This window comes from Argopecten irradians, chromosome 9 (genome assembly GCF_041381155.1).
Source record: "Argopecten irradians isolate NY chromosome 9, Ai_NY, whole genome shotgun sequence".
NCBI lineage: Eukaryota > Metazoa > Mollusca > Bivalvia > Pectinida > Pectinidae > Argopecten > Argopecten irradians.
Genome location: NC_091142.1, coordinates 31,427,884 through 31,442,812, shown reverse-complemented (window position 1 = coordinate 31,442,812; position 14,929 = coordinate 31,427,884). Strand labels below are relative to the sequence as shown.

The window sequence follows — 14,929 nt, the reverse complement described above, 5'->3', positions numbered from 1 at the left end:
ATGTCATTGATGTTACCAGTACTATGTCATTGATGTTACCAGTACTGATGTCATTGATGTTACCAGTACTGATGTCATTGATGTTACCAGTACTGATGTCATTGATGTTACCAGTACTGATGTCATTGATGTTACCAGTACTGATGTCATTGATGTTACCAGTACTGATGTCATTGATGTTACCAGTACTGATGTCATTGATGTTACCAGTACTGATGTCATTGATGTTACCAGTACTGATGTCTGTCATATGTCATGATGTTACCAGTACTGATGTCATTGATTGTTACCAGTACTGATGTCATTGATGTTACCAGTACTAATGTCATTGATGTTACCAGTACTGATGTCATTGATGTTACCAGTACTGATGTCATTGATGTTACCAGTACTGATGTCATTGATGTTACCAGTACTAATGTCATTGATGTTACCAGTACTGATGTCATTGATGTTACCAGTAGTACATGTCATTGATGTTACCAGTACTAATGTCATTGATGTTACCAGTACTGATGTCATTGATGTTACGAGTACTGATGTCATTGATGTTACAGTACTATGTCATTGATGTTACAGTACTAATGTCATTGATGTTACGAGTACTGATGTCATTGATGTTACCAGTACTAATGTCATTGATGTTACCAGTACTGATGTCATTGATGTTCAGTACTATGTCATTGATGTTACCAGTACTAATGTCATTGATGTCAGTATGATGATGATTTACAATGTACTAAATGTCATTGATGTTACGAGTACTGATGTCATTGATGTTACCTATGTCATTGATGTACTACTGATGTCATTGATGTTACAGTATATGTTTAGACCAGTACTGATGTCATTGTTGTTACCAGTACTGATGTCATTGATGTTACCAGGTTCCCATTTGCCCTAGATTACTGATGCCATTAATAGATCAGATATTGTTGGTCTGAAACACCTGGCTCATTTTACTTTTCTGCTGGGACAATTATTTCCCTTATGTTCAGTGTATCTATATCTACACTGACATCAAACTTCTGTTATTGCAGCATTTACCAACTGATTAACCAACTTAATTTTTCTTAGTAATATATTTAAAAAAAAAATATATAAATAAAAATTTTTTTCTTCTTTTGTTATCAGTATAGGCTAAAGATATGACCTTAACAAGAGGCCCTAGGGACTTAACTGCACCTGACAACCTTAAATCTAGTCAAATAGGGAAAAAAACTATGTTTTTCATGACTGTTTCTTAGAGATGCATCTCTGATTTTGGACCAATCATAATATGTTTTTATGACAGCTCCTTTGACGTCTATCTTTGACTTTGGACCACTGTTTTCCGATTTTCTTCCTTCACATTTGTATCAATTTTCAGCTACAATTGTATATCGTTTCAGTAGAACTGGTAGAAATGTACCTGGTATGATAGTGGCCATCTTGGATTTTGTACCAACTCCAAAAAAACCAACAATACCAGGTCAGGACCATCAAAGGATCATTCCAGGCTAGTTTCAAATGTAAAATATTTATGCACTGTGGACTATGAAGCACGGCGACAAAGTCATCCTGACCCATGGGATCAAATGACCCAACAAAAGAAATGCCATGAATCAATGTACAAAGCTGAAGTATAATTAACCTGTATCACAGGTACAATCTCATTTGTAGATATAGTCTATTTGATACAATATAGCACAGAGAACATTAAAGTATAAGTTTCTATCCAGTCAATGTCAGATCAAGACATCACACCACTGACACTTTATCGGCAGGCATAAAGCCCGACTCGCCAAGATGACGTATGGATACTCTGCCAGAGGGGCGAATTGTAATCCACGTTATACTCGCGGTGATTTAAGCTGATTCGAAGCCAACCCTCTGGAGGAAACTGTAAAGCCCTGAAAGATTAAAAAAAATATATCATATATATAATACTGTAAAATATTAATTTCAAAATTGATGATTCATTGTGAAACATACTTGTAAGTTAATGACTTGGTTACTGTAGCTTTAAAAGAATATCTCAGTTTAATCTTCTCCTACATGAACAATTTTTAAAGCCTTTGTGAAGACCTGTGATTGCTATCGTAGGAATGTCATAGAACATGAGAGATGTCCAATCACATCTGATCTGATAATAGATACACATACACGTATATGTCTAATCTTACCAACCACAAAAATACCCAAATTACTTAATAGCATGACAAACCACTATCTAGCACAGCTACACACAAAATAAAGGAATAACATAACTCTCACAAGCCACTGTCTTATATGATAGTGCCAACACACAAAACACTGTATCAAGTTGGCATAAACAAGAATTTCACAGAAGTAGATGTGTCGCCTGCACAGCAGTTTACAACATCACAAAAAATAGTTAATTACAGTTGAAAATATTGTTAATAATAAGGTGAAGTTATCAAGTCCCGTAACTCTTGCAAATATTAATGTATTTTGACCAGTATCAAACGCATCCGAGATCTCACTGATATATAGAAATAAACATAATTTGGTTGAAATTGGAAAATAAATACAAAAGTTATTGAGCAGAAACTAAGAAATTATTGGTTTTGACGATTTTAAAGTTCAGTAACTCTTGCAAATACATATTGACAGATTTTGACCAGTATCAAACCCATCCTAATCTCATTGACATAAAGCAATATACAAAGGACTAGGTATGGTAAGGGTCTTTTGGGGCCCTCAAATCCACAATTTTTCAAAGTCTGTTATTTTCAGATGTTATTCTTGCATTTCAAATATTACCTACATACCTGACATATTTGATAGTGCTATTAGGTAATAAAGCAACTCTAGTTGCTATGGAAACCATTTTTATTATAAATAAATTATGCAAAATGTGAAAATTTCATCAAAATTGGCCTTTCTTATGCAGCTTTTCATCTAGTTAACATAGAGCGCATTCTAGAACAAACTTTATATTTCTCAAAATGATGTATTCTTCATGTCTGGTAATTCCCTTAAAATATAAAGTTTGTTATAGGTTGTGCTCTATTGCTTTTAAATGAAAAACTATCAAAAAATATGCCAAAATTGACCAAATTTTGAAATTTGCATAACTTATGCAAAGTTACCATAGTTATATACCAAAAACATACTTTCTGTCAACAAAAATATCATTTTAAGTTTTTATCAGGGGCGTATTCAATATTTCAAATGCAGCAACTTAATTTCTAAATACTTAATTTGAAATTTGGCAGATTTAGGGGCCAAAAAGAGCCTTTACCATATCTAGTCCTTTTGGTTGAAATCGGATAATAAATATTTAAGTTATCAAAATTAGGCAATAAATACTAAAGTTATCGCACGGAAACCTTTTCTTGGACAAATTGCAGGCGACAAAAAACATTATCTTTATTATAGTACAACTAAAACTTTATAGCATAAAATACGATATTACATTATCGTAACAAAGCTTTATCTCACACTCTCCTATAGTAAAAACTTACCTACAAACAAAATACCGAATGACGTTAGCATGACAAACCACTATCTCATGACTGTCAATCTCCTGTGAGGCATCTGCGCGGTGAAACAGGTTTTTGTAAGCAGCTTCTATTCTTGCTCCATCTTGAAGAAACTGCTGAAAGTGAATATCAGATGTATTTATTCAGATTAACTTAACAGCTTTTATGAAAATTTTGGAATCAGAAAATACTTTTTTGTATGAGTACTTTGAGGAAGTTTAACTTGTTTATTCTGAACACAGGCACTAGCTGTCTCTTTATTCAGATCATTTACTTTGAACACAGGCACTAGCTGTCTCTTTATTCAGATCATTTACTTTGAACACAGGCACTAGCTGTCTCTTTATTCAGATCATTTATTTTGAACACAGGCACTAGCTGTCTCTATATTCAGATCATTTATTCTGAACACAGGCACTAGCTGTCTCTTTATTCAGATCATTTATTTGAACACAGGCACTCGCTGTCTCTATATTCAGATTATTTATTTGAACACAGGCACTAGCTGTCTCTTTATTCAGATCATTTATTTTGAACACAGGCAACTAGCTGTCTCTTATTCAGATCATTTATTCTGAACACAGGCACTAGCTGTCTCTTTATTCAGATCATTTATTTGAACACAGGCACTAGCTGTCTCTTTATTCAGATCATTTATTTGAACACAGGCACTAGCTGTCTCTTATTCAGATCATTTATTTGAACACAGGCACTAGCTGTCTCTTTATTCAGATCATTTATTTGAACACAGGCACTAGCTGTTCTCTTAATTCAGATCATTTATTTGAACACAGGCACTAGCTGTCTCTTTATTCAGATCATTTATTTGAACACAGGCACTAGCTGTCTCTTTATTCAGATCATTTATTTGAACACAGGCACTAGCTGTCTCTATATTCAGATCATTTATTTGAACACAGGCACTAGCTGTCTCTTTATTCAGATCATTTATTTTGAACACAGGCACGAGCTGTCTCTATATTCAGATCATTTATTTGAACACAGGCACTAGCTGTCTCTATATTCAGATCATTTATTTGAACACAGGCACTAGCTGACTCTATATTCAGATCATTTATTTGAACACAGGCACTAGCTGTCTCTATATTCAGATCATTTATTTGAACACAGGCACTAGCTGTCTCTATATTCAGATCATTTATTTGAACACAGGCACTCGCTGTCTCTATATTCAGATCATTTATTTTGAACACAGGCACTAGCTGTCTCTATATTCAGATCATTTATTTGAACACAGGCACTAGCTGTCTCTATATTCAGATCATTTATTTTGAACACAGGCACTAGCTGTCTCTATATTCAGATCATTTATTTTGAACACAGGCACTAGCTGTCTCTTTATTCAGATCATTTATTTTGAACACAGGCACTAGCTGTCTCTATATTCAGATCATTTATTTTGAACACAGGCACTAGCTGCTCTTTATTCAGATCATTTATTTTGAACACAGGCACTAGCTGTCTCTATATTCAGATCATTTATTCTGAACACAGGCACTAGCTGTCTCTTTATTCAGATCATTTATTTGAACACAGGCACTAGCTGTCTCTGTATTCAGATCATTTATTTTGAACACAGGCACTAGCTGTCTCTTTATTCAGATCATTTATTTGAACACAGGCACTAGCTGTCTCTTTATTCAGATCATTTATTTTGAACACAGGCACTAGCTGTCTCTTTATTCAGATCATTTACTTTGAACACAGGCACTAGCTGTCTCTATATTCAGATCATTTATTTTGAACACAGGCACTAGCTGTCTCTATATTCAGATCATTTATTCTGAACACAGGCACTAGCTGTGTCTTTATTCAGATCATTTATTTTGAACACAGGCACTAGCTGTCTCTATATTCAGATCATTTATTCTGAACACAGGCACTAGCTGTCTCTTTATTCAGATCATTTATTTTGAACACAGGCACTAGCTGTCTCTTTATTCAGATCATTTATTTGAACACAGGCACTAGCTGTCTCTATATTCAGATCATTTATTTGAACACAGGCACTAGCTGTCTCTATATTCAGATCATTTATTTGAACACAGGCACTAGCTGTCTCTATATTCAGATCATTTATTTGAACACAGGCACTAGCTGTCTCTATATTCAGATCATTTATTTGAACACAGGCACTAGCTGTCTCTATATTCAGATCATTTATTTGAACACAGGCACTAGCTGACTCTATATTCAGATCATTTATTTGAACACAGGCACTAGCTGACTCTATATTCAGATCATTTATTTGAACACAGGCACTAGCTGTCTCTATATTCAGATCATTTATTTGAACACAGGCACTAGCTGACTCTATATTCAGATCATTTATTCTGAACACAGGCACTAGCTGTCTCTATATTCAGATCATTTATTTTGAACACAGGCACTAGCTGTATCTTTATTCAGATCATTTATTTGAACACAGACACTAGCTGTCTCTATATTCAGATCATTTATTCTGAACACAGGCACTAGCTGTGTCTTTATTCAGATCATTTATTTGAACACAGGCACTCGCTGTCTCTGTATTCAGATCATTTATTCTGAACACAGGCACTAGCTGTGTCTTTATTCAGATTATTTATTCTGAACACAGGCACTCGCTGTCTCTATATTCAGATCATTTATTTTGAACACAGACACTAGCTGTCTCTATATTCAGATCATTTATTTGAACACAGACACTAGCTGTCTCTATATTCAGATCATTTATTTTGAACACAGGCACAAGCTGTCTCTTTATTCAGATCATTTATTTTGAACACAGACACTAGCTGTCTCTATATTCAGATCATTTATTTTGAACACAGGCACTAGCTGTCTCTTTATTCAGATCATTTATTTTGAACACAGGCACTAGCTGTCTCTATATTCAGATCATTTATTTTAAACACAGGCACTAGCGGTCTCTTTATTCAGATCATTTACTTTGAACACAGACACTAGCTGTCTCTATATTCAGATCATTTACTTTGAACACAGGCACTAGCTGTCTCTATATTCAGATCATTTATTCTGAACACAGGCACTAGCTGTCTCTATATTCAGATCATTTATTTGAACACAGGCACTAGCTGTCTCTATATTCAGATCATTTATTTTGAACACAGGCACTAGCTGTCTCTATATTCAGATCATTTATTTTGAACACAGGACACTAGCTGTCTCTATATTCAGATCATTTATTCTGAACACAGGCACACTAGCTGTCTCTATATTCAGATCATTTATTCTGAACACAGGCACTAGCTGTCTCTATATTCAGATCATTTATTTGAACACAGGCACTAGCTGTCTCTATATTCAGATCATTTATTCTGAACACAGGCACTAGCTGTCTCTATATTCAGATCATTTATTTGAACACAGGCACTAGCTGTCTCTATATTCAGATCATTTATTTGAACACAGGCACTAGCTGTCTCTATATTCAGATCATTTATTTGAACACAGGCACTCTGTCTCTATATTCAGATCATTTATTTTGAACACAGGCACTCGCTGTCTCTATATTCAGATCATTTATTTTGAACACAGGCACTAGCTGTCTCTTATTCAGATCATTTATTTGAACACAGGCACTAGCTGTCTCTATATTCAGATCATTTATTTGAACACAGGCACTCGCTGTCTCTATATTCAGATCATTTATTTTGAACACAGGCACTAGCTGTGTCTCTATATTCAGATCAAATATTTGAACACAGGCACTAGCTGTGTCTTTATTCAGATCATTTATTTGAACACAGACACTCGCTGTCTCTATATTCAGATCATTTATTTTGAACACAGGCACTAGCTGTCTCTATATTCAGATCATTTATTTGAACACAGGCACTAGCTGTCTCTATATTCAGATCATTTATTTGAACACAGGCACTAGCTGTCTCTATATTCAGATCATTTATTTTGAACACAGACACTAGCTGTCTCTATATTCAGATCATTTATTTTGAACACAGGCACAAGCTGTCTCTTTATTCAGATCATTTATTTTGAACACAGGCACTCGCTGTCTCTTTATTCAGATCATTTATTTGAACACAGGCACTAGCTGTCTCTATATTCAGATCATTTTATTTTGAACACAGGCACAAGCTGTCTCTTTATTCAGATCATTTATTTTGAACACAGGCACTCGCTGTCTCTTTATTCAGATCATTTATTTTGAACACAGGCACTCGCTGTCTCTTTATTCAGATCATTTATTTGAACACAGACACAAGCTGTCTCTATATTCAGATCATTTATTTTGAACACAGGCACTCGCTGTCTCTATATTCAGATCATTTATTTTGAACACAGGCACTAGCTGTCTCTATATTCAGATCATTTATTTTGAACACAGGCACTCGCTGTCTCTTTATTCAGATCATTTATTTTGAACACAGGCACTAGCTGTCTCTTTATTCAGATCATTTATTTGAACACAGGCACTAGCTGTCTCTATATTCAGATCATTTATTCTGAACACAGGCACTAGCTGTCTCTTTATTCAGATCATTTATTTTGAACACAGGCACTAGCTGTCTCTATATTCAGATCATTTATTCTGAACACAGGCACTAGCTGTCTCTCTATATTCAGATCATTTATTCTGAACACAGACACTAGCTGTCTCTATATTCAGATCATTTATTCTGAACACAGACACTAGCTGTCTCTATATTCAGATCATTTATTTGAACACAGGCACTAGCTGTCTCTATATTCAGATCATTTATTCTGAACACAGGCACTAGCTGTCTCTATATTCAGATCATTTATTTGAACACAGACACTAGCTGTCTCTATATTCAGATCATTTATTCTGAACACAGGCACTAGCTGTCTCTTTATTCAGATCATTTATTCTGAACACAGACACTAGCTGTCTCTTTATTCAGATCATTTATTCTGAACACAGACACTAGCTGTCTCTATATTCAGATCATTTATTCTGAACACAGACACTAGCTGTCTCTATATTCAGATCATTTATTTTGAACACAGGCACTCGCTGTCTCTTTATTCAGATCATTTATTCTGAACACAGACACTAGCTGTCTCTATATTCAGATCATTTATTTGAACACAGGCACTAGCTGTCTCTTTATTCAGATCATTTATTCTGAACACAGGCACTAGCTGTCTCTATATTCAGATCATTTATTCTGAACACAGGCACTAGCTGTCTCTTTATTCAGATCATTTATTCTGAACACAGGCACTCGCTGTCTCTATATTCAGATCATTTATTTGAACACAGACACTAGCTGTCTCTTTATTCAGATCATTTATTCTGAACACAGACACTAGCTGTCTCTATATTCAGATCATTTATTCTGAACACAGGCACTAGCTGTCTCTATATTCAGATCATTTATTCTGAACACAGGCACTAGCTGTCTCTATATTCAGATCATTTATTTGAACACAGACACTAGCTGTCTCTATATTCAGATCATTTATTCTGAACACAGGCACTAGCTGCCTCTAAATTCAGATCGTAGTCCTGTACACAATATATTACTAGTTTTTCTTTTCTTACTATGGTGTTGTTTCAAATATCCTTTCCTTCCAACATTTATCCAAACGTGTATTTAAAAGATGCTTCACCACTGACAATTGGCATTTTTTCTGTATCAAAATAAGGAGAAGATGAATAAGTATTTTCATGCAGTTACAAATGTTTCTTATTTTGCTCCATTACCACCATTAAAAAGTTTGAGCTTCTAATTTTAATATCAAAAATCATGAACTATATCCGTATATGGAATGAAGTAATGATGGCACATTCACCAAAAGCAAATAAATTATTTTATATCATTTTTTGTGTTAATTAGACACATATTCACAATTAAACACAAATCATTGTTCAAATGACGAGCATTGTTTATGCTCCGTCAGCGGTGGAGCATCTTTAATGTTTGAATATTTGGTGACTGAAGCACACTCTCGGGTCAGGATTTGAGATGCACACAATTCACTGTGTAATTCCTCATGTCAAGCCTGTTTTTCAGGGTATAGAAGAGCCATAATACAACACAGGTAATGATCAATTCAGCTGAGATTTTCTGTAGTTAAATTTGGCCTTACCTCTTTTTCTGGGCGCCAGTGTCCTACAGGAGGTTCCGGAGGTATCGGCGCCCCCTCACGGAGCATGTCCGTTTCCTTCCGTGGCACGTCAGGGAAGAACTTCTGAATGATGTCAGCAGTCTCTTTGGCCCGCGTCATGGTTGATGATACGAGAACGGTGTAGGAGAGACCTAGATCTTTTAGTCGCTGTCCTGTATATTCTGCTTGTTTCCTCCCTTAGTTCAAAATATATACAAATTGTTTATATTTTAAAATTTTAGACATAAATTAAAACTATTCCCTTATCCCCAAGAAATATTTAATTTAACACATGAATTCAAGATAAACTGAATTTTAATCAAAATTGCTGTTGTTATCATTCCATACATCATTAAAAATAATTTCTGTCCTTATGACTTGTTCCTTTGGTGGTTTTTTTAAAAAGACCTTCATGGTACCTTACCACAATACCCTGCACTTAAATGGAATTAAACATATTGAACAACAATGGTCTAGTAATGATATAGTGAAGTACTTTTCAATTCCCTAAGGATTTCAATACAAGTTCCACTATTTCACATTGATATATTTCAGGTATTTGATGACACTAACCTAGTTCTGTGATGTATTTGATGACACTAACCTAGTTATGTGAGGTATTTGATGACACTAACCTAGTTCTGTGAGGTATTTGATGACACTAACCTAGTTCTGTGAGGTATTTGAAGACACTAACCTAGTTCTGTGATGTATTTGATGACACTAACCTAGTTCTGTGAGATATTTGATGACACTAACCTAGTTCTGTGAGGTATTTGAAGACACTAACCTAGTTCTGTGATGTATTTGATGACACTAACCTAGTTCTATGAGATATTTGATGACACTAACCTAGTTCTGTGAGGTATTTAGTTCTGTGGGGTATTTGATGACACTAACCTAGTTCTGTGAAGTATTTGATGACACTAACCTAATTCTGTGAGGTATTTGATAACTCTAACCTAGTTCTTTGAGGTATTTGATGACACTGACCTAGTTCTGTGAGGTATCGCTGGTTGTCTTCTTGTCCATCGGTGTTGTATTGACCATGGCGGATTAACAGCAGATGACGAGTGGCTGTTGGTGTGCGTTTCTTTAGTTCATTTTCGGCATCTTTTGTATCTTTTTCATCAGAGGAATGTTTGGATTTGGACGGCTTTACTAAACTAGCTGGATCACATCTAAGAGCAAATTAAATATTTTGTCATTTCTTAAACAGGTCGGGGAGAAGTCCTGATTTGGCTATTATAGTAAAATACGGCTATAATAGCCAAATACAGCTATATAAACGGTGGCAAAACACATGGAATCTGTCGATGTTGATATCAAAAACTCACCTGTGCAATTTTCTGTAAAATACCTGGTTTTCATCGCCATAATACCAGAATGAACAAAGGGGAGTAACTCTAACTGAAGGAGAACTCGGACCATACCCAAGTCGGCCCATTGACATTTTCGACTGCCGGTCAATAGGGGAAAAAATGTTGAATGTTCCGGTTGAAGCAACTGCGACTCGATTGGCACAAATATGGGAGAACATGTGCAAGTTATTGCGACCTTCAAATTTATTAGAAATTAGTTAACAAGCAAATGCAGACAACAATTGCAATTTCCTGCTAGAAAAGCGATGATTTTACAGAAAAATGCACAGGTGAGTTTTTCATTTTAACTTTGCTATCGTGTCAACTTAGGACAAGGATAACGTACATAGCGTCAAAAACGCTCGCTTTTTGCAACATATACCTCTTCTGGAAGAATTAATGCGTTTTGTCACTGTTTATATAGCTATATTTGGCTATCATAGTCATATTTCACTATAATAGCCAAATCAGGACTTCTCCCCGACCTGTTAAATATGTAACTGTTAGAGCTAACTTAATATAAAGAAAAATGACCTTTTGAGTAAATGGCATTTTTATCTTACACACTATCTCTATCTGGTACCTCTATCAATTAATTTATTTTGTTACTTTATAATACAATTGGTGAAGGACAGTGTGACTTTTGGTTTATCAGCTAACAAAACTTTCTGGACCGAGTACAGTACCCCAGGGCCAGGGTCATACAACATACTTGTCCCAATTATAATCCCATTTCACACTTGGTTCGTAATTGGACGTCCATGATGCGTTGGTGTGATGTTTTTGTGATTCGTTGTAAACGACGCCCGCTGCAACTCCTAAACCCCCTAAAATAATAACTCCTCGTCGTGCCAGCCGACTCCAACCCGCCATGCTTGTTTATTAGTCGTGATCATTCGCACGCTTTTCAACGTGTAAAAGTAAAGACGAACATTTTCCGGAACAAAAAAAATTATTTTATTAAATCGAAAACAGTGGCATGCCGTTTCGGGGGGAAATATCAAATTTTGCAAATGCTGTGTCTATGATTTTGACTAAAACCATGGAGATCTATCTAATATAACATACATCACCAGAAACTTATACTACAATTTATGTTTCAGACATCAGTAAGATGTTAGAAGAGAGATAACTCTGCCGTCCTTGGCGTATTCTCTATCATGTCTGTGGTTTCACGCAATAAAATTACATAAAATATAAAATATGATACATTTAAAATGAATATCAAATTCTTTTGAATATTTGCAAATTTGAATTAAAAATAAAGTGCTTTAGATACTAGCATACATGTACATTATTCTTATTTTTCGGACAAAGATAACATTCGCACATTTATAGTTTTCAAACTGATCAGTTTACTTTTAACAAGAAAACATTATCTAGACTCCAGTACTTCATTTTGTCTATGAAATAATATTTTTACCTTAAATTTTGTTCTTGTGGATCGAGAGAACCATATATTTTCAAAATGGTAACCGTACTGAGCATGCGTGTACATTTATTTTATAGAGTCGCAAAGGTCGTTAAAGTGTGCATTTCGGAAAGAAAGATGAACCACCGCCGACAGAGCCTAAACTATACTCCTCATAACTGATGTTTATTGGTGTATGTATGTTTCTAATTAACACAAAAAGTACTCTAAAATAATTTAGTTTGCTTTTGGTGCATGCAAAATCAGTACTTCAATATATATACGCATCGATTTTTTTCGAGAGTCATTTAATCATTTTTTAAATATTTTTTCTTGAAGTTAAAAAAAAGAAGCTCAAACATGTCAATGGTAGTAAAAAAAATGTGTAACTTTTTGTAACCGATGTTACTGTTTCTGAAGTACCATTTGTCAGCGGTGGAGCATCTTTATTTAATAACAATTAAAACGTTACCACGTGTATATCGATGGTCGAAGATGAAGTTAAAACACCAAACAAATGCTTTTTGGGTAAACACTTTCATAGAATTTAACCTACCGGTATATTTGATTTAATTTCATTCCATTCGAAATCAAAATGAGACAATCATTTTTGACATATATACACATAAAATGGCACAAACAAACAACATGTGATCTATGTGAACAATAACATACATATGTGAATATCGTTATGAATTGAAAGGAATTTGATTTCATACAGAAAAGGAAAAAGTTTTATAGACGGAATGGATTAAAATAAATATTGACCTAATGATTTTATTATTCTTTTAATAAGATAAGAATATTCATTACTCTTAACATTTTGCTAAAACATAGTGAAATTCTATAAAATATTGGTGAAAATGCTGTCAAAGTATTGGTGAAATTCTTAATTGTGCTCCGACGTAAACTAAAAATCATGGCAGCCATCTTAGATTTGGCAGCCATCTTGGATTTTTATAGCAAACATGTTATCATTTTTCTCTAAAGAATAGTTTTTTTTTCAATTCATATTCTAGTGTGTAAGAAAAAGCTATAAAACTTGTACATTTACCGATGTTTTAAATTGACCGTATTCAGTATTATGTTTCTGGTAGCCATATTGGATATGGCGGCCATTTTGGATTTTGGCCGCCATCTTGAAAAATTTTTGCTTGGCCCCATATCAAAAATTGTTCGGGTGATGACGCTTTATGTTCTTGCAAAATTTCATGCTTTTACTACAAAACCCACAATTCTTCTGATTTATGCACCATTCTGCCAGACTAATATATAAATATTGATGGTAACACCTGGGCCGTTTTCGATTATGCGGTTTGACTGGTTGGACCTAGTTGTTCGTTTATTAATTAAAGACGGACCTGGTGATTTCATATTGTTTTGCAGACGAGCCTTGACAAAGCCCATGACGGGCCTGTATCAAAAAATGCAGGTCCGTCAGGATTTATACTTGAAATAATGAATTTAACCAACGGTCGAACCGGTTGTTCCGAATAAACGAAAACGGCCCTGTGTACGTATGTTTTGCCGTATGGCGCTACGTAACTAGTTGACTATCACTGCATCAGACGGCATTAAACCTCATCTTAGACCATCAATGTATATGGGTTTTTTTCCCTTCTATTTTCTTTTTCGGAAAGGCAGTGGACCTTTATCCATTACCCATTAACATTCCTGAAGGTGGACGTCTTTTGTTTAACCAACAACATTATCAATGTCAATTCTTATTCCTGAAGGCGGAGTCTTTTGTTTAACATATGGCGTTATCAATGTCAATTCTTATTCCTGAAGGCGGAGTCTTTTGTTTAACATATGGCGTTATCAATGTCAATTCTTATTCCTGAAGGCGGAGTCTTTTGTTTAACATATGGCGTTATCAATGACAATTCTTTTGTTTAACATATGGCGTTATCAATGACAATTCTTATTCCTGAAGGCGGACGTCATTTGCTTACCCAGAGACATATGCAATACCAATTTAAATTCAAGTTGTAGTCATTGTTTTTCTGTTTAAGCTAACGACATTGTCAATGGGTATCAAACCATATTCCTGGAGACACACGTTAATCGTTTGCTTAACCAGCGATAATATCAAAATCAATTTATATTCCTGCAGACGTTACTAATAATGGTTCATATTCACGATAGCAAAATGTATTTTGCGTAACTAGCGGTATTATCAATACCAATTTATAAATTGACGAAAACACCCGTATTTAATTAATATTTCGTAATTAAATACACATTACTTACACCCTATCTATGTCTAGAAAGGAGAAAAGTTGTCTCCCCTAACACCTGAGATGTCGATATATGATGCACACCTTAAACTTTATTTAATAAACTGTTTACACACATGCGTGACGTCCTCCCACTCAATATTTGCTGTTTCTTTAAATAACAGGCGACAGATTGTATGACGAAGTCAGATGACATCGATCCGGTATACATCTGATATACATCTGAATTACAAACAGCCTTGCTATTAATTCACTCTTACGATTACGTGTCAGCAATGGGGTATCGGTCAGACGTCTCCGTCACGATGA

The 14,929-nt window shown here is 34.9% G+C and overlaps 1 protein-coding gene across 2 annotated transcripts; it reads right to left on the bottom strand.

Annotated features, from left to right (window-relative positions):
- Positions 1-1,604: 1,604 nt before the first annotated feature.
- LOC138332078 (serine/threonine-protein phosphatase PGAM5, mitochondrial-like) lies at positions 1,605-11,864 on the bottom strand. 2 transcript variants are annotated; one of them, XM_069280028.1, is made up of 5 exons: positions 11,682-11,864; positions 10,602-10,789; positions 9,591-9,805; positions 3,471-3,604; positions 1,605-1,892 (listed from the first exon to the last, which is right to left on the bottom strand). In XM_069280028.1, the coding sequence occupies exons 1-5, from the start codon at positions 11,840-11,842 to the stop codon at positions 1,757-1,759; spliced, it is 834 nt and encodes a 277-aa protein (XP_069136129.1). In that variant the 5' UTR covers positions 11,843-11,864; the 3' UTR covers positions 1,605-1,756. The 2 variants fall into 2 exon arrangements, with proteins under 2 accessions (XP_069136129.1, XP_069136128.1); XM_069280027.1 differs by lacking the exon at positions 11,682-11,864 and adding an exon at positions 10,946-11,288.
- Between the last annotated feature and the right edge of the window lie 3,065 nt (positions 11,865-14,929).